This window comes from Somniosus microcephalus, chromosome 4 (assembly GCF_052327205.1).
Source record: "Somniosus microcephalus isolate GS21.2 chromosome 4, FLI_Smic_1.0, whole genome shotgun sequence".
NCBI classification, from domain to species: domain Eukaryota; kingdom Metazoa; phylum Chordata; class Chondrichthyes; order Squaliformes; family Somniosidae; genus Somniosus; species Somniosus microcephalus.
In genome coordinates this window covers 101,828,468-101,852,347 of record NC_140990.1, presented here as the reverse complement: position 1 = coordinate 101,852,347, position 23,880 = coordinate 101,828,468, and the positions used below count along the sequence as shown (strand labels likewise).

The 23,880-nt window shown below is 49.9% G+C and overlaps 1 protein-coding gene across 1 annotated transcript in view; it reads right to left on the bottom strand.

Moving 5' to 3' along the window:
- Positions 1 to 23,880, bottom strand: part of LOC147119609 (uncharacterized) — a 101,578-nt gene that overhangs the window by 16,737 nt on the left and 60,961 nt on the right. The window contains exons 3-4 of the mRNA XM_085984125.1: positions 11,903 to 12,282; positions 10,620 to 10,659 (exon numbers count right to left, since the gene is read on the bottom strand). Coding sequence (XP_085840251.1) covers positions 10,620 to 10,659; positions 11,903 to 12,282 — 420 coding nt within the window. The remainder of the gene's footprint in view (positions 1 to 10,619; positions 10,660 to 11,902; positions 12,283 to 23,880) is intronic.

Genomic DNA, 23,880 nt, shown 5'->3' with positions numbered 1-23,880 from the left:
TCCAGTGAGTTTTGGAAAATTATTACCAATGCATCCACAATCCCTACCGCCACTTCCCTCAAGACCCTAGGATGCAAGCCATCAGGTCCAGAGGATTTATCTGCCTTGAGTCCCATTATTTTACCAAGTACCACTTCCTTAGTGACTTTAATTGTATTTAGTTCCTCCCCCCCCCCCCGCCCCTAGAGCCCCCTGTTTGTCCAATGTTGGGATTTTCGTCGTGTCCTCCACTGTAAAGACTGATACAAAATAATTGTCCAGTGTTTTTGCCATCTCCATGTTTCCCACCATTAATTTCCCAGTCTGATCCTCTAAGGGACCAACATTTACTTTAGCCACCCTTTTTCTTTTTATATAACTATAGAAACTTTTACTGCCTGTTTTTATATTTTTTGCTAATTTACTTTCATAATCTATCTTCCCTTTCTTAATCAATTTTTTAGTTATTTTTTGCTGTCTTTTAAAGACTTCCCAATCTTCCATCCTCCCACTAGATTTGGCTACCTTATATGCCCTTGTTTTTAGTCGGATACTATCCTTAATTACTTTAATTAGGCACGGATGGCTATCTTTTCTTTTACACCCTTTTTTCCTCAGTGGAATATATATTTTTTGGAAGTTGTAAAATAACTCCTTAAATGTACACCACTGATCATGTACCGTCTTACCCTTTAATCTATTTTCCCAGTCCACTCTAATCAATTCCGCTCTCATACCTTCATAGTCTCCTTTATTCAAGCTCAGCACGCTTGTTTGAGATCCAACCTTCTCACCCTCTAATTGAATATGGAACTCAACCATGTTATGGTCACTCATTCCAAGGGGATCCTTTACTAGGACATTTTTAATTAATCCTGTCTCATTACACAGGACCAAATCTAAGGTTGCTTGCCCCCTGGTCGGTTCAGTTACATACTGCTCAAGAAACCCATCCCTAATACACTCAATGAACTCGTCCTCAAGGCTGCTCTGCCCAATTTGATTTGTCCAGTTAATATGATAATTAAAATCCCCCATAATTATAGCTGTTCCCTTATTACAAGCCTCAACTATTTCCTGATTAATACTCCGTCCAACAGAGTTGCAACTGTTCGGCGGCCTATAGACTACACCCACTAGTGTTTTTTTCTCATTATTCCTTATCTCCACCCAAACTGTTTCACTATCCTGCTCCTTTGACCCAATATCATTTCTCTGTATTATAGTGATTCCTTCCTTTATTAACATAGCCACCCCACCTCCTCTTCCTTCCTGCCTGTCCTTCCTGATTGTTAAATAACCTGGTATGTTTAATTCCCAGTCATGGTCACCCTGCAGCCATGTTTCTGTAATGGCCACAAGATCATACCCATATGTCGTTATTTGTGCCGTTAACTCATTCATTTTGTTACGAATGCTACGTGCATTCAGATAAAGAACTTTCAAATATGTTTTGTAACACTTAGTTCCTGTTTTTTCCCTTTTTAGTACTTTACTTTTTACTCCATACCTTCTGTCCCTTCCTGACACATTCTGTTTTTTAATTCCCCCACTGCTACCTAAGTCTATGACCTTCTCTGTTGTCATTTCTATTATTTGCTCTCTAGAAACCTACCCCCCCACTAATTAGTTTAAAGCCCTCTCTACAGCCCTAGTTATATGATTCGCCAGGACTCTAGTCCCAGCACTGGCCAAGTGGAGTCCGTCCCAACGGAACAGCTCCCTCCTGTCCCAGTATTGGTGCCAGTGTCCCAAGAAGCAAAACCCATTTCTCCCACACCAGTCTTTGAGCCACGCATTTAACTCTTTAATTTTATTTATCCTAGCCATATTCGCTCGTGGCTCAGGTAATAACCCAGAGATTATTACCCTTGAGGTTCTGTTTTTTAATTTGACCCCTAGCTGCTCATACTCCTTTAACAGAACCGTCTTCCTTGTCCTATCTACGTCGTTTGTACCAACATGGACCACGACAACTGGATCCTCCCCCTCCCACTCCAAGTTTCTTTCCAGCCCAGAAGAGATGTCCTTAACCCTGGCACCGGGCAGGCAACACAGCCTTCGGGACTCCCGCTCTTGACTGCAGAGAACCCTATCTATCCCCCTAATGATACTATCCCCTACCACTACAACATTTCTTTTTACTCCCTCCACTTGAATGGCCCCCTGTACCACGGTGCTGTGGCCAGGTTGCTCATCCTCCCTGCAGTCCCCGCTCCCGCCCTCACAGGGAGTAAGAACCTCGATCCTGCTGGACAAGAACAAGGGCTGCGTCTCCTTCAACACTACATCCTGGATCCCTGTACCTTCCTCACTCGTAGTCACACCATCCTGTCCCTGACCACGGACTACATCTGCAGTAATTAACTTCATAGGTGTGACCATCTCCTGTAACATAGAGTGCAGGAACTTCTCCCCCTCCCTGATGTGTCGCAGTGTCTGAAGCTCGGTTTCAAGCTCCATAACATGGAACTTGAGTTCCTCTAGCAGCAAACACTTGTCGCAGATGTAATCACCGTGAGCCTCAATGGGGACCACCGGCTCCCACATCTCGCAACAGTAACACATCACCTGCTCCATTCTATATAATTAATTAAATTTCTTATTATTAGTTATGAAGACCCTGCCCGGATATAGATAATGTCACACCACTATTCAAAGGACTTACCAACTTAAAGGTATAAAAGAGAAGAGAAGAAAGAAAACCAACCAACCAGCTGATCTCTGGATTACTACCTGAGCCACGTGCAAATTTGGCTAGGGTAAATAAAATTAGAGAGTTAAATACGTGGCTCAAAGCCTGGTGTGGGAGAAATGGGTTTTGCTTCCTGGGCCACTGGCATCAGTACTGGGACAGGAGAGAGCTGTTCCGTTGGGACGGACTTCACTTGGCCAGTGCTGGGACTAGAGTCCTGGCGAATCGAATAACTAGGGCTGTAGAGAGGGCTTTAAACTAATTAGTGGGGGGGAGGTTTTAAGAGAGCGAAAAATAAAAATGACAGCGGAGAAGGCAATAGAGCAAGGTAGCAGTGGGGGAATTAAAAACCAGAGCGTGTCAGGAAGGGACAGAATGTATAATGATAAAGGTAAAGTAGTAAAAGCAGGAATAAATTGTCAGAAAACATATTTGAAAGTTCTTTATCTGAATGCACGCAGCATTCGTAACAAAATTGACGAGTTGACGGTACAAATAACTACACGTGGGTATGATCTGGTGGCCATTACGGAAACATGGCTGCAAGATAATCATGACTGGGAACTAAACATACAAGGGTATTTGACAATTAGGAAGGACAGACAGGAAGGAAAGGGAGGTGGGGTTGCTATGTTAATCAAGGATGGAATCACTGCAATAGTCAGAAATGATATTGGGTCAAAGGATCAGGATAGTGAAATAGTTTGGGTGGAGATAAGGAATAAGAAGGGGAAAAGGTCACTAGTGGGCGTAGTCTATAGGCCTCCTAACAGTGGCAACTCTGTTGGTCGGAGTATAAATCAGGAAATAGTTGGGGCTTGTAATAAGGGAACAGCTATAATCATGGGGGATTTTAACTTTCACATTGACTGGACTAATCAAATTGGGCATGGCAGCCTTGAGGAAGAGTTCATAGAGTGTATTAGGGACGAGTTCCTTGAGCAGTATGTAACTGAACCAACCAGGGGGCAGGCAATCTTAGATCTGGTCCTGGATTAATAAAAAATGTCCTAGTAAAGGATCCCCTTGGAATGAGTGACCATAATATGTTTGAATTCCAAATTCAGTTTGAGGGTGAGAGTTGGATCTCAAACCAGCATACTGAGCTTAAATAAAGGAGACTATGAAGGTATGAGAGTCGAATTGACTAAAGTGGACTGGGAAAACAGATTAAAGTGTAAGACGGTACAAGAGCAGTGGTCTACGTTCAAGGAGATATTTCACATCTTTCAAGATAAATATATTCCAAGGAGGAAAAAGGGGAGGAAAAGAAAAGACAGCCATTCGTGGCTTAGTAAAGTAATAAAGGATAGTATCCGACTGAAAACAAGGGCATATAAAGTAGCCAAATCTAGTGGGAGGATAGAAGATTGGGAAGCATTTAAAAGCCAGCAAACAATAACTAAAAGATTAATTAAGAAAGGGAAGATAGATTATGAAAGTAAACTAGCAAAAAATATAAAAAGATAGCAAGAGTTTCTGCAGCTATATAAAAAGAAAAAGGGTGGCTAAAGTGAATGTTGGTCCCTTAGAGGATGGGACCGGGAAACTAGTGGTGGGGAACATGGAGATGGCAAAGACGCTGAACAAATATTTTGTATCAGTCTTTACAGTAGAGGACACTAAAATTATCCCAACACTGGACAAACAGGGGGCAATGGGGGGGGGGGGAGGAGCTAAAGACGATTAAAATCGCTAAGGAGATGGTACTCAGTAAAATAATGGGACTTAAGGCGGATAAATCCCCCGGACCTGATGGCCTACATCCTAGGGTCTTGAGAGAAGTGGCGGTAGGGATTGTGGATGCATTGGTGATTATTTTCCAGAACTCCCTGGACTCAGGAAAGGTCCCGGCAGATTGGAAAACTGCTAATGTAACACCCTTATTTAAGAAGGGAAGTAGACAAAAAGCTGGAAACTATAGACCAGTTAGCCTAACATCTGTGGTTGGCAAAACGTTGGAGTCCATTATTAAGGAAACCGTAACAGAGCATTTGGATAAACATAATTTAATAGGACAGAGTCAGCATGGTTTTATGAAGGAGAAGTCATGTTTGACAAATTTGCTCGAATTCTTTGAGGATGTAACATACAGGGTGGATAAAGGGGAACCAGTGGATGTAGTGTATTTGGACTTCCAAAAGGCATTTGACAAGGTTCCACACAAGATTACTGATCAAGATAAGAAATCACGGGATTGGGGGTAATATACTGGCATGGGTGGAAGATTGGCTATCTAACAGAAAACAAAGAGTTGGGATAAATGGTTCATTCTCGGGCTGGCAATCAGTAACTAGTGGTGTTCCGCAGGGGTCAGTGCTGGGACCCCAACTCTTTACAATCTATATTAACGATTTGGAGGAAGGGACCGAGTGCAACATATCCAAGTTTGCTGACGATACAAAGATGGGAGGGAAAGCAATGAGAGAGGAGGACATAAAAAACCTGCAAAAGGACATAGACAGGCTAAGTGAGTGGGCAGAGATTTGGCAGATGCAATATAATGTTGGAAAGTGTGAGATTATGCACTTTGGCAGAAAAAATCAAAGAGCAAGTTATTATCTAAATGGAGAGAAACTGCAAAGTGCTACAGTACAAAGGGATCTGGGGATCCTGGTGCATGAAACACAAAAAGTTAGTATGCAGGTGCAGCAGGTGATCAGGAAGGCCAATGGAATCTTGGCTTTTATTGCAAGGGGGATGGAGTATAAAAACAGGGAAATCTTGCTGCAGTTATACAGGGTATTGGTGAGGCCACACCTGGAATACTGCGTGCAGTTTTGGTTTCCATATTTAAGAAAAGATATACTTGCTTTCGAGGCGGTTCAGAGAAGGTTCACTCAGTTGATTCCGGAGATGAGGGGGTTGACGTATGAGGAAAGGTTGAGTAGGTTGGGACTCTACTCATTGGAGTTCAGAAGAATGAGAGGCGATCTTATCGATACATATAAGATTGTGAGGGGGCTTGATTGGGTGGATGCGGAGAGGATGTTTCCACTGATGGGTGAGACTAGAACTAGGGGGCATAATCTTAGAATAAGGGGCTGCCCTTTCAAAACTTGAGATGAGGAGAAACTTCTTCACTCAGTGTGGTAAACCACTGTTTGTATTCCTGTTTGTATTCCACTGTGTACATGCCTGGACATGCCTTGGCTGACTCCTCCCACAGGTCCTAGTATAAAGGTGACTGCTCCCCAGCCCTTGTATCCTGGACCGGTCGACCACTCGAGGCAGACCTCCATTCTGTTGTTAATAAAAGCCTTTGGTTACTCTTCTAACTCTCAGTCTTTTATGAGTAATTGATAGCGCATCAATTTTATTAACAACATTTTTATAATGGAGAAGATCCTCACACCAGCATGCCTGGACTTAGATCATCGGGAGGCGGACGCATCCGCCAAGTTTACTCACTGGCTTAAGTGTTTCGAAAAATTCCTGACCGCCTCCGAAGCAATCAAATCGGACGAGGACAAACTGGATGTCCTGACCTCCAAAGTGAACCACCGAGTGTACTCGGTCATCCAAGACGCGACCTCGTACGCGGACGCTATCAAGCTCCTCAAGGACCAGTACACGCGCCCAGTGAACGAAGTGTACGCCAGGCACCTCCTGGGGAGTCGTAAACAACAACCTGGGGAATCGACCGTGGAATACCTTCAGGCACTGTCTGTGCTTGGCCGGGCCTGTGGTTGTAAGGATGTAAAGGCCGCCGTGTACACAGAGGAGCTTATCCGGGACGCTTTTGTAGCGGGCCACAGATCCAATTACACCCGACAGCGACTGTTGGAGCAGAGTAACCTCGACCTCAACAAGGCCTCTGAACTCGCACTATCGTTGGATGCAGCCTACCAGGGCATGGATGCCTACTCCTCTGCACCGTGGACGCCGCGGGGAATGACAGCCTGGGACACGGTAGGACCGCCTCATAGCGCCGTGCCATCCCAGCCACACCCCAACAACGGCCCAACTACCGCAGCAGTGTCCCAAGGCCAGACAGCAGTGCCCCAAGGCCAGAAATGCTACTTCTGTGGCCAGGCAAAACACCCCAGAGCGCGCTGCCCGGCGAAAAACGCGATCTGCTCGGGCTGCGGGAAGAAGGGACACTACGCTAGCGTCTGCAGGGCCAAAGCCACCCCGAACCCCAGCAGCGCCGCGTGTGGGCCATGCGGGCCGCCATCTTGGACCTCCCCGGCCATGTGCGAATCACCGGTACAGCAGCCATTTTGGACGCCTCCAGCCACATGGGGATCATGGACGCCGCCATCTTGGACGACAGCCGGGACGCAGCAGGCCCCCGACACCGCCTCATCTGATACCCGCAGCGACACACCGACCCCTACGCTGGCATCCGTTACACTGGACCAAGCGAGACCGCACCAACTGGCCAGTTCCACAATGGACATTAAGGTAAATGGTCACGATACAATCTGCCTTTTTGACTCTGGGAGCACGGAGAGCTTCATCCACCCCAACACGGTGCGGCGTTGCTCTCTCCCAGTCCTGCCTGCGCAACAGCGGATTTCTATGGCCTCCGAGTCCCAGTCGGCGGACATCGGCGGCTACTGCGTGGTGACACTCGTAGTAGACGGGACCGTGTACGATCATTTTAAACTTCTGGTCCTGCCTGACCTCTGCGCTGCCGTCCTGCTGGGGTTAGATTTTCAGTGCCACCTTAAAAGTGTTACGATGGCGTACGGTGGACCCCTACCCCCACTCACAGTCCGCAGCCAGCAGCTTCCAAACTGCCCGCCGCGCACCAGGTGCAACCTCTCCACACTCAGAGTCACCCCCCCCCACTGTTTGCTAACCTCACCCCCGACTGTAAGCCCATCGCCACAAAGAGCAGGCGATACAGTGCCGGGGACAGGGTTTTCATTAAAACCGAAGTGGAGCGGCTCCTGAAAGAAGGGATTATTGAGGGCAGCACCAGCCCCTGGCGAGCCCAGGTTGTGGTCGTTAAGACCGGCGAGAAGCAGCGCCTGGTCATCGACTACAGCCAGACAATAAATCGCTACACCCTGCTGGACGCCTACCCACTCCCCTGTATAGCTGATATGGTCAACCAGATCGCGCAGTACCGCGTCTTCTCGACCATTGACCTGAAATCAGCGTACCACCAGCTCCCCATCCGCCCTGAGGACCGCCAGTACACGGCCTTTGAGGCAAACGGCCGCCTCTATCACTTCCTTAGGGTTCCCTTTGGCGTCACCAACGGGGTCTCCGTCTTCCAAAGGGAGATGGACCGGATGGTAGATCAAAATGCGTTGCAGGCCACTTTCCCATATCTGGACAATGTGACCATCTGCGGCCGTGACTTGCAGGACCATGACGCAAACCTCGAAAAATTCCTCCGCACCGCCCAACTCCTAAACCTGACACATAACAAGGAGAAGTGCATATTCCGCACAAACCGCCTTGCCATCCTTGGCTGTGTTGTGGAACACGGAGTCATCGGCCCCGACCCCGACCGGATGCGTCCCCTTATGGAACTTCCACTGCCTCAAGGCCCTGAAGAGGTGCCTAGGGTTTTTCTCCTATTACGCCCAGTGGGTCCCCTACTATGCGGACAAGGCCCGTCCGCTGATCAAGTCCACCTCTTTTCCCTTGACGGCAGAGGCCCGCTTAGCCTTCCACCGTATCAAGGAGGACATTGCCAAAGCCACCATGCACGCAGTGGACGAATCCATCCCCTTCCAGGTGGAAAGCGACGCGTCTGACTTTGCCCTGGCCGCTACCCTCAATCAGGCGGGGAGACCCGTGGCCTTCTTTTCACGAACCCTCCAAGGCCCGGAGACCAGACACTCCGCTGTTGAGAAGGAGGCCCAGGCGATTGTGGAGGCTGTGCGTCATTGGAGGCACTACCTGGCCGGAAAACGATTTACCCTGCTCACTGACCAGCGTTCAGTTGCTTTTATGTTTAACAACAAGCAGAGGGGCAAAATCAAAAATGACAAGATCTTGAGGTGGAGAATCGAACTTTCCACCTACAACTACGAGATCTTGTACCGGCCCGGGAAGCTAAATGAACCCCCGGATGCGCTATCGCGTGGCACCTGCGCCAGCGCGCAGATTGATAGACTGCGAGCCCTCCACAATGACCTCTGCCACCCGGGGGTCACCAGGTTCTTCCACTTCATCAAGGCCCGCAACCTGCCTTACTCTATTGAGGAGGTCAGGACCATGACCAGGAACTGCCAAGTCTGCGCTGAGTGCAAACCGCACTTTTATCGACCAGACAGGGCCCACCTGATAAAAGCCACTCGCCCCTTCGAGCGCCTGAGCGTCGATTTTAAAGGGCCTCTCCCCTCCTCCGACCGCAATGTGTACTTCCTCAATATTATTGATGAGTACTCCCGTTTCCCGTTCGCCTTCCCCTGCCTGGACATGACCAGTGCCACGGTCATTAAATGTCTGAACAACCTCTTCACCCTGTTCGGCTTCCCCAGCTATATCCATAGCGACCGGGGCTCATCGTTTATGAGCGACGAACTCCGTCAGTACCTGCTAACTAGGGGTATTGCCACAAGCAGGACCACCAGTTACAACCCCCGGGGGAACGGACAGGTGGAAAGAGAAAATGCGACAGTTTGGAAGGCCGTCCTGCTAGCCTTAAAGTCTAGGGGCCTTCCAACCTCCCGCTGGCAGGATGTGCTCCCCGATGCGCTCCACTCTATTCGGTCACTGCTCTGCACTGCCACTAACGCCACCCCTCATGAGAAAATGTTTGTCTTCCCAAGGAAGTCCACATCGGGGACATCGCTACCGCCATGGCTGACGTCCCCAGGGCCGGTCCTACTGAGAAGACACGTGAGGACCCATAAAACGGACCCCCTGGTCGAGAGGGTCGACCTCCTCCACGCCAACCCCCAGTATGCTTACATCGCATACCCGGACGGGCGGGAGGACACAGTCTCCATAAGAGACCTTGCACCCTCGGGGGCCGCAGTAACCCACTACCCACTACCACCCCCCCCCACGATCCGATATCCAGCCCCAGCAGACGGCAGGCCTGGGCCCCGCGACCCGCTCGACATCTACGAGGACGACACGCCTGTGCCACAGCCTACGCTGGACTCGACGCCGGAAACTTCGCTACCCCTGCCGTCGCCACGCAGATCACAGCGGCAGACAAGACCTCCGGAGAGACTCCAATACACTAACTTTTAATACACTTCACCCCGCCGGACTCAATTTTAAACAAGGGGTGAATGTGGTAAACCACTGTTTGTATTCCTGTTTGTATTCCACTGTGTACATGCCTGGACATGCCTCGGCTGACTCCTCCCACAGGTCCTAGTATAAAGGTGACTGCTCCCCAGCCCTTGTATCCTGGACCGGTCGACCACTCGAGGCAGACCTCCATTCTGTTGTTAATAAAAGCCTTTGGTTACTCTTCTAACTCTGTCTTTTATGAGTAATTGATAGCGCATCACTCAGAGGGTAGTAAATCTATGGAATTTCCTACTCCAGAGAGCTGTGGAAGCTGCAACATTAAATAGATTTAAAATGGAGATAGACAGTTTCCTAGCAGATAAGGGAATTAGGGGTTACGGGGAGAGGGCAGGGAAGTGGACGTGAGTCTAGATTCGGATCAGCCATGATCCCATTGAATGGCGGAGCAGGCCCGAGGGGCCGTATGGCCTACTCCTGCTCCTACTTATGTTCTTATGAGCTATATATCCAGAATATTAAACTCCAGCCCAGTTATAGGGTTATTAACATCAGCAGAAACAAACGGCAACTGTCAGAATGAACATGGTTCAGTCCTGGATGCAATTAACAGCAGCATCCAACCCCTGCAATCACTTGTGAACTCGCTGGTGTTTCAGCAGGTTGGATGACAGAGTAAATCCCTTCCCACACTTGGAGCAGGTGAACAGTCTCTCCCCAGTGTGAACTCGCTGGTGTCTCAGCAAGTGGGAGGAATTAGTGAATCCCTTCCCACCTACGGAGCAGATGAACAGTATCTCCCCAGTGTGAACTCGCTAGTGTCAGAAGGTTGGATGAAGTGTGAACTCGCTGGTGTCTCAGCAGGCTGGATCTCGGAGTGAATCCCTTCCCACCTACAGAGCAGGTGAACAGCGTCTCCCCAGTGTGAACTCGCTAGTGTGTCGGAAGGTTGGATGAAGTGTGAACTCGCTGGTGTGTCAGCAGAGTGGATCTCTGGTGAATCCCTTCCCACACATGGAGCAGGGGAGCAGGTGAACAGCCTCTCCCCAGTGTGAATGTGCTGATGGGTTTCCAGTTGGGATGGGTAATTGAATCCCTTCCCACAGTCCCCACATTTCCATGGTTTCTCCATGGTGTGGGTGACCTTATGTGTCTCCACGTTGGATGTTCAGTTGAAGCCTCGTTCACACACACACAACACGTGTCTGGTTTCTCCCTGCTGTGAATGGTGCAAAGTTTTTCAGGCTGTGTAACTGGTTAAAAAATTTCTCCATCCATATTCAAAGGTCGATGATATTCAGGTCCTGATGAATCGAATGACTCGGTCAGATCTTGACGTGATGTTTGGTTTGAGTTTCCAGTCTGCAAATCCTCCCCTTCCAATATCCTGCAAAAGCAGTTTTCAAAAGTCATCACTGTGAGCACAGGATAGAAATTCAGAACAGGCAGTTCTGAAGGCATGGGGAGCTGGGACTTGTCCATGAGAGTAACCGAAGGTATGAGAACTGAAATAATCTCGAGTTAGAAAGGAGAAAAGGCCCAAAAATGGAGCAATCGGTAACAGGACATCAATTAGTCTCCTCTTATCTTGGAGATATCAAATATCGACACACTGTGTTCGTTGAAATATCAAAATACTAAACTCCAGCCTGGTTACAGGGGTTATTAACATCAGCAGAAACAAACCCCAACTGTCAGAATGGACACGATTCAGTCCGGGCTGTGATTAACAGCAGGAACAACAGCAGAATCCAACACCTGCAGTCACTTGAAAACTTGCTGGTGTCTCAGCAGGCTGGATGAAGCGGTGAATCCTTTCCCACAGTCGGAGCAGGTGAACGGCCTCTCCCCAGTGTGAACACGCTGATGAGTTAGAAGGTTGGATGAAGTAGTGAATCCCTTCCCACACTGAAAGCAGGTGAACGGGCTCTCCACAGTGTGATCTCGCTGGTGTATCAGCAGGTGAGATGACCGAGTGAATCCCTTCCCACACTCGGAGCAGGTGAAAGGTCTCTCCCCAGTGTGAACTCACTGATGTGTCAGCAGGTGGGATGACCGAGTGAATCCCTTCCCACACTCGGAGCAGGTGAACGGCCTCTCCCCAGTGTGGACTCGCTGGTGTGTCAGCAGGCTGGATGAACAGGTGAATCCCTTCCCACACACGGAGCAGGTGAATGGCCCCTCCCCCGTGTGAACTCGCCGGTGTCTCAGCAGATGGGATGAATTGTTGAATCCCTTCCCACACACGAAGCAGGTGAACGGTCTCTCCCCAGTGTGCACTTGCTGGTGAGTTAGAAGGTTGGATGAACAAGTGAATTCCTTCCCACACTCGGAGCAGGTGAATGGCCTCTCCCCAGTGTGAGTGCGATGATGAATTTCCAGATTAGATGGGGAACTGAATCCCTTCCCACAGTCCCCACATTTCCACGGTTTCTCCCTGGTGCGTGTGTCCTTGTGTCTCTCCAGGTTGGACGATCAGTTGAAGCCTCGTCCACACACACAACACGTGTACGGTTTCTCCCCGCTGTGAATGGTGCGATGTGTTTTCAGGCTGTTTAACTGGTTAAAGCTCTTTCCAGTCAGTGCACTGGAACACTCTCACTTGTGTGTGTGTGTGTGTGTCTCAGTGCTTTTCCAGTCACACTGATGCTTGAAATCTTTTCTCACAGACAGAACAGGCAAACATTTCTCCTTCCACATTCAAAGGCTGATGATATTCAGGTCCTGGTGAATCAAGTGACTAACAGATCTTGACATGATGTTTGGTTTGAGATTCCCGTCTGCAAATCCTCCCCTTCCAATACCCTGTAAAAGGAGTTTACAAAACTCGTCACTGTATCTACAGGACAGAAATTCAGAACAGACAATTCTAGTTTCTAAAGATCATTCTTTTCTCTCTTGTTCCCCCAAAGCTGTATATCCCCATCCCACACATTGTACCTCCTCCCTGTGCTAAAATCCAAAACTATCACACCTGAAGACAGTTTGTGTTCCCAGTTTTCTCCCCCAACTCTGGCTGGGTTCAGTTCTACAGTCACTGGTTCCCCTCCCTCTGCTCCCATGAAGGTGCTGACTCTGGCTGGATTCAGTTCCACACTCACTGGTTCCCCTCCCTCTCCTCCCCTGAAGGTGCTGACCCTGGCTGGGTTCAGTTCTGCACTCACTGGTTCCCCTCCCTCTCCTCCCCTGAAGGTGCTGACTCTGTGCTGGGTTCAGTTCATTCACTGGTTCCCCTCCCTCTCCCTCTCCTCCCCTGAAGGTGCTGACCCTGGCTGGGTTCAGTTCTACACTCACTGGTTCCCCTCCCTCTCCTCCCCTGAAGTTGCTGACTCTGGCTGGGTTCAGTTCACTCACTGGTTCCCCTCACTCTCCTCCCCCGAAGGTGCTGACTCTGGCTGGTTCCGTTCACTCACTGGGACCCTGAAGCCCTGACCTTTTGTGGCTCCTTTACAAGGATGGCCACGCACGCGCTCTACCGCTCGATGAAGTAAGAGGGTGACTGACAAACCGCCAGCTTTCCTTTACAAAGATGGGCGCCGTTAACCCGGGCCTGTCCAGGGAAAAAGCCTCCGAGCTGGAAACGCGGAACTTGTAGGTTCTCATTCGGAGCTTGCGGCCTACACCAGGTGCCTATGAAGCTCACCCGCTGGTTATGTTACCTCTCTGCGCCCCGCGGATTCGTAATCCGTGTAAATCGCATACCCCGCTGTTGACCGCTTCCAACACTGGCCTGAAATAACAACAGAAAATGCTGGAAAAACTGAGCAGGTCAGGCAACATCCGTGGACAGAAATTTGAGTTGACATTTCGGGTCGAACTCTTCTTCAAAACTGGAAAGAAAAGATAGATCGGAGGCAGGGCTGCGATCGGACAAAAGAATAAAAGAAACAAAAGAAGTAAAAAAGAGACAATAAAAGGTGTTAGAAGCTAGACGAGATGGTAATAGGCTGAGATTGGGTGTAAAGTGTACTGGCAGGGCAAGGGATAGCTGCCAGGTGTGAGAGCGAAACAAAAGGAAAGGGGGGGGGGAAAGGAGTGGAAAAATTACAAGAAAAAATGAAATAGGGGCCGAGGTTATGATCTGAAATTGTTGAACTCGATATTGAGTCCGGAAGGCTGCAGAGTGCCTAATCGGAAGATGAGGTGCTGTTCTTCGAGTTTACGTTGAGCTTCCATGGAACAATACAAGAGGCCAAGGACGGTGAGGTCCGAGTGGGAATGGAGCGTTGAATTAAAATGACAGGCGACCGGAAGCTCGGGGTCACCCTTACGGACTGAACGGAGGTGTTCCGCAAAGCAGTCACCAATCTGCGTTTGGTCTCCCCAATGGAGAGGAGACCGCATCATGAGCAGTGAATACAGTATACTAGATTGCGGGAAGTACAAGTAAATCGCTGTTTCACCTGGAAGGGGTGTTTGGGGCCCTGGACAGTGGGAAGGGGGGAGGTATAGGGGCAGGTGTTACATCTCCTCCGCTTGCACGGGAAGGTGCCAGGCGAAGGGGAAGGGCTGTTTGGGGTGATAGAGGAGTGGACCAGGGTGTCTCGGAGGGAGCGGTCCCTGCGGAATGCTGAAAGGGGAGGGGAAGATATGTTTGGTGGTGGGATCACTTTGGAGGTAGCGGAATTGCCGGAGGATGATCCGTTGAATGTGGAGGCTGGTGGGGTGAAAGGTGAGGACAAGGGGAACCCTATCGTGGTTCCGGGAGGGAGGGGCAGGGGTGAGGGCAGAAGTGCGGGAGATAGAACTGACACGGTCGAGGGCAGTGTCAATCACGGTAGAGGGGAATCCTCGGTTGCGGAAAAAGGAAGACATGTCTGAAGCACTGGTGTGGAAGGTGGCATCGTCGCAGCAGATACGGCGGAGACGGAGAAACTGGGAGAATGGAATAGAGTCCTTACAGGAAGCGGGGTGGGAGGAAGTGTAGTCCAGGTAGCTGTGGGAGTCAGTGGGCTTGTAGTGAATATTGGTCGATAACCTATCTCCAGAGATGGAGACGGAGAAGTCGAGGAAGGGAAGGGAAGAGTCAGAGATGGACCATGTGAAGGTGAGGGAAGGGTGGAAATTGGAGGCAAAGTGAATGTGTGACACTGCGCATGCTCCAAGTACAGGCGGGCACTGCGCGTGCGCACTGGGCTCATTCAGTGCGAATGGGATGTCTCCCTCGCGGGGCATGCTGGGGATCTGCCCCGCCATTGAAAGGCTCAATTAGTGAATGGAGAATGAGTTTCTGTGATTCCCATTGAGAGAATTCATCAGTAATTCACACACAAACCCAAGTGCACGGGCACTCTGCCATGGTTCAGTCCTGGATGTGATTAATAACAGAATCCAAACCCCTGCAGTCACATGTGAACTCACTGGAGTCTCAGCAGGTGGGGTGAATTTCTTCCCACACACAGGATATTGAAACAGCCTCTCTCCAGTATCAGTGTCCTGATCGTGCATCAGTTGCTTTGAAATTGAAAAGCTTTTCTCACAGTCAGAGTATTTACAGCAACAGTTCTCAATGTGGACACTCTGGAGTGTCAACAGTTGGGACAACGGAGTGAATCCCTTCCCACATGTGAAGTATCTAAACGGTCTCTCTCCGGTGTGACTGTGCTGGTGTGTTAGTAAATGGGTTGATCGATTGAATCACTTTCCACATACAGAGCAGTGAATGGATTCTCCCCCTTACGAACATGATAGTGTGGCCTACTCCTGCTCCTATCTTCTATAAGTGAGTGACTCCCTTTCCACACTCAGCTGGTGAACCGCCTCTCCCCGGTGTGACTGTTTAGATGAGTTTGCACCTCAGACGGGCAACTGAATGCACTCCCACATTTACACTAATACAAAAAGAAAATAGTGCAGATGCTGGAAATCTGAAATAAAAACAGAAAATGCTGGAGATGCTCAATGGGTCAGGCAGCATCTGTGAGAGAAAAACAGCATTAATGTTTCAGGTCGAGGACCCTTCGTCAGAATTGGATAGAAGCAGGAAATGGAACAGATTTTTAAGCAAGTGTAGGGGCTGGGAAAGGGGATGAAAGAACAAAAGAGAAGGTCTGTGATAGGATGGAAGGCAGGAGAGACATTCAAGGCAAAAGGAGATGGTAATGGGGCAGGTTAAGAAACAAAGGGTGGCTCCAGACTGCTGAGCATCTCCAGCATTTTCTGTTTTTACCCCACATTTACACCGTTGATTCAGGTGGGTGCACGAGTCTCATGGGCTAGACAATTTGTTAAAAGTGGATCCAGGCACATAACACGTGTGCTGTTTCTCCCCGCTGTGATTGGTGCTTTTTCCTTCTATATCCAAAGGCCGATGATATTCAGGCCCTGATAATCCGGAGAATCTGTCAAATCTTGACACAATGTTTGGATTCAGTTTCCATCTGCAGATCCTCCCCTTCTAATGCCCTCATATGGTGTCTACAACAGAATTGACCTTCAGAACAGACAAATCTAGTTTCTATACAACATTCTTTCCCCTCCTATCCCTGCTAAGCTGTAAATTCCCCATTCTACACACACTCCCTTCATCCTTACTGTCTAAAAACAACATTCGTTACATCGTCTGGGATTTTCTGTCTCCCCTTCTCTCCAGAAAGAACTGAATCTGGCTGGGTGCAATTAGTTAACCTCTACATTTTGGTAGGAAGAACGAGGGGAGGCAATATAAACTAAAGGGTACAATTCTATAGGGGGTGCCTGAACAGAGAGACCTGGGGGTTTATGTGCACAAATCGTTGAAGGTGGCAGGGCAGGTTGAGAAAGCGGTTAAAAAAGTATACAGGATCCTGGGCTTCATAAATAGAGGCATAGAGTACAAAAGCAAGGAAGTTATGATGAACTTTTATAAAACACTGGTCCGACCTCTCTGGAGTTTAGAAGAATGAGAGGTGATCTCATTGAAACATACAAGATTCTGAAGGGGATTGACAGGGTAGATGGTGAGAGGTTGTTTCCCCTGGCTTGAGTGTCGAGAACGAGGGGGCATAGTCTCAGGATAAGGGGTCGGTCATTTAAGACTGAGATGAGGAGGAATTTCTTCACTCAGAAGGTTGTGAATCTTTGTAATTCTCTGCCCCAGAGGGCTGTGAATTCTGAGTCTTTGAGTATATTCAAGGCTGAGACAGATAGATTTTTGGACTCTAGGGGAATCAAGGGATATGGAGATCAGGCGGGAAAGTGGAGTTGAGGTCGATGATCAGCCATGATCTTATTGAATGGTGGAGCAGGCTCGAGGGGCTGTGTGACCTACTCCTGCTCTTATTTCTCATGTTCTTATGATCTCAACTGGAGTATTGTGTCCAATTCTGGGCACCGCACTTTAGGAAGGATGTGAAGGCCTTCGAGATAGTGCGGAAAAAACGGTTCCAGGGACGAGGGACTTTAGTTACATGGATAGACTAGAGAAGCTGGGGTTGTTCTCCTTGGAGCAGAGAAGGTTGAGAGGAGATTTGATAGAGGTGCTCAACATCATGAGGGGTCTAGACAGAGTAGATAGAGAGAAGCTGTTCCCATTGGCTGAAGGGTCGAGAACCAGAGGACACAGATTTAAGATGATTGGCAGACAAACCAAAGGTGACATGAGGAAAAACTTTTTTACGCAGCGAGTGGTTAGGATCTGGAATTCACTGCCTGAAAGGGTGGTGGGGGCAGATTCAACTGTGGCTTTCAAAAGGGAATTGGATAAGTACCTGAAGGAAAAATGTTGGCAGGGCTCCGAGGAAAGGGCGGGGGAAGTGGGACTAGCTGAAGTGCTCTTGCAGAGAGCCGGCACGGGCTCGATGGGCCTCCTGCTGGGCTCTAACGAGTCTATGATTCTATAACCTCACCATCAGCCGACTCAGTGAGTGTCAGCAGTGACAGCAGTCCAATCCTGCCCTCAATTGACATCCACACACTTCCCAGTTGATGTCACTGGATCTCCATCAAGAGCAGGGGCAGTGCCTGATTCTTACTCTTAGTTAGCCCATTGGTACTGAGGATAATTATAGCCCCTGAACTGCTGCCTTGTCAGAGATCAACTCACAGCACAGATCAAGGATTGAACTTGGTACCTTCCTAGTCAGTAGTGCAGAGTGTTTTAAAGTGGAAGGGGGGGGGGGCAGAACAGAATATTTAGAAAGAAATATCACTCTACCTTTAAATGAAACCTTCGTCACTCTGCAAAATTCTGAGGACTTTCAATATTAACCAAACAAGTCAAATGGATCATCAAAAACAGTGAGACATTTTTGAAAGGCTCAAGTCACTGAAACAGACAGGTTTACAATCACTGCACAGTACAGAAGGGAGCAACTGTTAATGGGAGCTCTGTTAGTGAAGTCCACCGACACTCCAAGATAAACGGGTCTGTCCCTTTAACTATAAATCGGCAGAGAAAGTGGAGTCCCTGTCCCTTTAAATATCTGGCCCATTCCCCCAGGCAGTGGGAGGAGGAACAGCGCGCGGTCTCTTTATATCCTGACCCAGAGGACCCCGCCGGATGGGCTGCCGCAGGGTCCTAAAGGCCACAGAAAATACTGCCCATCGGGTTCAACAGAACAACTGGAAAGAGCCTCGCACAAAGTGTTTGTTATATGTGTGAGTGTGAAAACAAAACATATCATCCTTAATGTGTGCGAGCACATTCCACAGAGAGAAATTATCTTCAATTCTTTTTCAGCATTTTATTTCCTTTTATTTAAAATGTAACTTCCGAGTGTTGAATCCCTTTAACATTTATTGATAACCCATTGTCTTGTGGGCTCTTGTTTAGAAAGTGATGTCACAATGACCATTCCGTTACCAAGATTCCAAAATTCCCTGGACTCTGGAGAGGTCCCAGCGGATTGGAAAACCGCAAATGTAACACCACTAATTAAGAAAGGAAGGAGACGGAAAGCAGGAAACTATAGACCAGTTAGCCTAACATCTGTCGTTGGGAAAATGCTGGAGCGCTTCATTAAGGAAGCAGGAGCAGGGCATTTGGAAAATCATAATGCAGTCAAGCAGAGTCAGCATGGTTTTATGAAAGGGAAATCATGTTTAACAAATTTGCTGGAGTTCTTTGAGGAGGTAACGAGCAAGGTGGACAAAGGTGAACCAGTGGATGTGGTATATTTGGATTTCCAGAAAGCATTCGATAAGGTGCCACATAAAAGGTTACTGCATAAGATAAGAGCTCACGGAATTGGGGGTAATATATTAGCTTGGATAGAGAATTGGCTAACTAACAGAAAGCAGAGAGTCGGGATAAATGGGTCATTTTCCGGTTGGCAAACGGTAACTAATGGGGTGCCACAAGGATCGGTGCTGGGGCCCCAACTATTTACAATCTACATTAATGACTTGGATGAAGGGACCGAGTGTAATTTAGCCAAGTTTGTAGATGATACAAAGATGGGTGGGAAAGCAAGTTGTGCAGAGGACTCAAAGAACTTGCAAAGGGATATAGACAGGCTAAGTGAGTGGGCAAACATTTGGCAGATGGAGTATAATGTGAGAAAGTGCGAGGTTATACACTTTGGCAGGAAAAATAAAACAAATTATTATTTCAATAGAGAGAGATTACAAAACACTACAGTTCAGAGGGACCTGGGGGTCTTTGTGCATGAAACACAAAACGTTAGCATGCAGATGATGCGCTATCAATTACTCATAAAAGACTGAGAGTTAGAAGAGTAACTAAAGGCTTTTATTAACAACAGAATGGAGGTCTGCCTCGCGTGGTCGACCGGTCCATGATACTAAGGGCTGGGGAGCAGTCACCTTTATACTAGGACCTGTGGGAGGAGTCAGCCGAGGCATGTCCAGGCATGTACACAGTGGAATACAAACAGGACAAACAGGAATACAAACAGTGGTTTACCACATTCACCCCTTGTTTAAAATTGAGTCCGGCGGGGTGAAGTGTATTAAAAGTTAGTGTATTGGAGTCTCTCTGGAGGTCTTGTCTGCCGCTGTGATCTGCGTGGCGACGGCAGGGGTAGTGAAGTTTCCGGCGTCGAGTCCAGCGTAGGCTGTGGCACAGGCGTGTCGTCCTCGTAGATGTCGAGCGGGTCGCGGGGCCCAGGCCTGCCGTCTGCTGGGGCTGGATATCGGATCGTGGGGGGGGGTGGTAGTGGGTAGTGGGTTACTGCGGCCCCCGAGGGTGCAAGGTCTCTTATGGAGACTGTGTCCTCCCGCCCGTCCGGGTATGCGATGTAAGCATACTGGGGGTTGGCGTGGAGGAGGTCGACCCTCTCGACCAGGGGGTCCGTTTTATGGGTCCTCACGTGTCTTCTCAGTAGGACCGGCCCTGGGGACGTCAGCCATGGTGGTAGCGATGTCCCCGATGTGGACTTCCTTGGGAAGACAAACATTTTCTCATGAGGGGTGGCGTTAGTGGCAGTGCAGAGCAGTGACCGAATAGAGTGGAGCGCATCGGGGAGCACATCCTGCCAGCGGGAGGTTGGAAGGCCCCTAGACTTTAAGGCTAGCAGGACGGCCTTCCAAACTGTCGCATTTTCTCTTTCCACCTGTCCGTTCCCCCGGGGGTTGTAACTGGTGGTCCTGCTTGTGGCAATACCCCTAGTTAGCAGGTACTGACGGAGTTCGTCGCTCATAAACGATGAGCCCCGGTCGCTATGGATATAGCTGGGGAAGCCGAACAGGGTGAAGAGGTTGTTCAGACATTTAATGACCGTGGCACTGGTCATGTCCAGGCAGGGGAAGGCGAACGGGAAATGGGAGTACTCATCAATAATATTGAGGAAGTACACATTGCGGTCGGAGGAGGGGAGAGGCCCTTTAAAATCAACGCTCAGGCGCTCGAAGGGGCGAGTGGCTTTTATCAGGTGGGCCCTGTCTGGTCTATAAAAGTGCGGTTTGCACTCAGCGCAGACTTGGCAGCTCCTGGTCATGGTCCTGACCTCCTCAATAGAGTAAGGCAGGCTGCGGGCCTTGATGAAGTGGAAGAACCTGGTGACCCCCGGGTGGCAGAGGTCATTGTGGATGTCCCGCAGTCTATCGATCTGCGCGCTGGCGCAGGTGCCACGCGATAGCGCATCCGGGGGTTCATTTAGCTTCCCGGGCCGGTACAAGATCTCGTAGTTGTAGGTGGAAAGTTCGATTCTCCACCTCAAGATCTTGTCATTTTTGATTTTGCCCCTCTGCTTGTTGTTAAACATAAAAGCAACTGAACGCTGGTCAGTGAGCAGGGTAAATCGTTTTCCGGCCAGGTAGTGCCTCCAATGACGCACAGCCTCCACAATCGCCTGGGCCTCCTTCTCAACAGCGGAGTGTCTGGTCTCCGGGCCTTGGAGGGTTCGTGAAAAGAAGGCCACGGGTCTCCCCGCCTGATTGAGGGTAGCGGCCAGGGCAAAGTCAGACGCGTCGCTTTCCACCTGGAAGGGGATGGATTCGTCCACTGCGTGCATGGTGGCTTTGGCAATGTCCTCCTTGATACGGTGGAAGGCTAAGCGGGCCTCTGCCGTCAAGGGAAAAGAGGTGGACTTGATCAGCGGACGGGCCTTGTCCGCATAGTAGGGGACCCACTGGGCGTAATAGGAGAAAAACCCTAGGCACCTCTTCAGGGCCTTGAGGCAGTGGGGCAGTGGAAGTTCCATAAGGGGACGCATCCGGTCGGGGTCGGGGCCGATGACTCCGTGTTCCACAACACAGCCAAGGATGGCGAGGCGGTTTGTGCGGAATATGCACTTCTCCTTGTTATGTGTCAGGTTTAGGAGTTGGGCGGTGCGGAGGAATTTTTCGAGGTTTGCGTCATGGTCCTGCAAGTCACGGCCGCAGATGGTCACATTGTCCAGATATGGGAAAGTGGCCTGCAACGCATTTTGATCTACCATCCGGTCCATCTCCCTTTGGAAGACGGAGACCCCGTTGGTGACGCCAAAGGGAACCCTAAGGAAGTGATAGAGGCGGCCGTTTGCCTCAAAGGCCGTGTACTGGCGGTCCTCAGGGCGGATGGGGAGCTGGTGGTACGCTGATTTCAGGTCAATGGTCGAGAAGACGCGGTACTGCGCGATCTGGTTGACCATATCAGCTATACGGGGGAGTGGGTAGGCGTCCAGCAGGGTGTAGCGATTTATTGTCTGGCTGTAGTCGATGACCAGGCGCTGCTTCTCGCCGGTCTTAACGACCACAACCTGGGCTCGCCAGGGGCTGGTGCTGCCCTCAATAATCCCTTCTTTCAGGAGCCGCTCCACTTCGGTTTTAATGAAAACCCTGTCCCCGGCACTGTATCGCCTGCTCTTTGTGGCGATGGGCTTACAGTCGGGGGTGAGGTTAGCAAACAGTGGGGGGGGGTGACTCTGAGTGTGGAGAGGTTGCACCTGGTGCGCGGCGGGCAGTTTGGAAGCTGCTGGCTGCGGACTGTGAGTGGGGGTAGGGGTCCACCGTACGCCATCGTAACACTTTTAAGGTGGCACTGAAAATCTAACCCCAGCAGGACGGCAGCGCAGAGGTCAGGCAGGACCAGAAGTTTAAAATGATCGTACACGGTCCCGTCTACTACGAGTGTCACCACGCAGTAGCCGCCGATGTCCGCCGACTGGGACTCGGAGGCCATAGAAATCCGCTGTTGCGCAGGCAGGACTGGGAGAGAGCAACGCCGCACCGTGTCGGGGTGGATGAAGCTCTCCGTGCTCCCAGAGTCAAAAAGGCAGATTGTATCGTGACCATTTACCTTAATGTCCATTGTGGAACTGGCCAGTTGGTGCGGTCTCGCTTGGTCCAGTGTAACGGATGCCAGCGTAGGGGTCGGTGTGTCGCTGCGGGTATCAGATGAGGCGGTGTCGGGGGCCTGCTGCGTCCCGGCTGTCGTCCAAGATGGCGGCGTCCATGAACCCCATGTGGCTGGAGGCGTCCAAAATGGCTGCTGTACCGGTGATTCGCACATGGCCGGGGAGGTCCAAGGTGGCGGCCCGCATGGCCCACACGCGGCGCTGCTGGGGTTCGGGGTGGCTTTGGCCCTGCAGACGCTAGCGTAGTGTCCCTTCTTCCCGCAGCCCGAGCAGATCGCGTTTTTCGCCGGGCAGCGCGCTCTGGGGTGTTTTGCCTGGCCACAGAAGTAGCATTTCTGGCCTTGGGGCACTGCTGTCTGGCCTTGGGACACTGCTGCGGTAGTTGGGCCGTTGTTGGGGTGTGGCTGGGGTGGCACGGCGCTATGAGGCGGTCCTACCGTGTCCCAGGCTGTCATTCCCCGCGGCGTCCACGGTGCAGAGGAGTAGGCATCCATGCCCTGGTAGGCTGCATCCAACGATAGTGCGAGTTCAGAGGCCTTGTTGAGGTCGAGGTTACTCTGCTCCAACAGTCGCTGTCGGGTGTAATTGGATCTGTGGCCCGCTACAAAAGCGTCCCGGATAAGTTCCTCTGTGTACACGGCGGCCTTTACATCCTTACAACCACAGGCCCGGCCAAGCACAGACAGTGCCTGAAGGTATTCCACGGTCGATTCCCCAGGTTGTTGTTTACGACTCCCCAGGAGGTGCCTGGCGTACACTTCGTTCACTGGGCGCGTGTACTGGTCCTTGAGGAGTTTGATAGCGTCCGCGTACGAGGTCGCGTCTTGGATGACCGAGTACACTCGGTGGTTCACTTTGGAGGTCAGGACATCCAGTTTGTCCTCGTCCGATTTGATTGCTTCGGAGGCGGTCAGGAATTTTTCGAAACACTTAAGCCAGTGAGTAAACTTGGTGGATGAGTCCGCCTCCCGATGATCTAAGTCCAGGCATGCTGGTGTGAGGATCTTCTCCATTATAAAAATGTTGTTAATAAAATTGATGCGCTATCAATTACTCATAAAAGACTGAGAGTTAGAAGAGTAACTAAAGGCTTTTATTAACAACAGAATGGAGGTCTGCCTCGCGTGGTCGACCGGTCCATGATACTAAGGGCTGGGGAGCAGTCACCTTTATACTAGGACCTGTGGGAGGAGTCAGCCGAGGCATGTCCAGGCATGTACACAGTGGAATACAAACAGGACAAACAGGAATACAAACAGTGGTTTACCACATTCACCCCTTGTTTAAAATTGAGTCCGGCGGGGTGAAGTGTATTAAAAG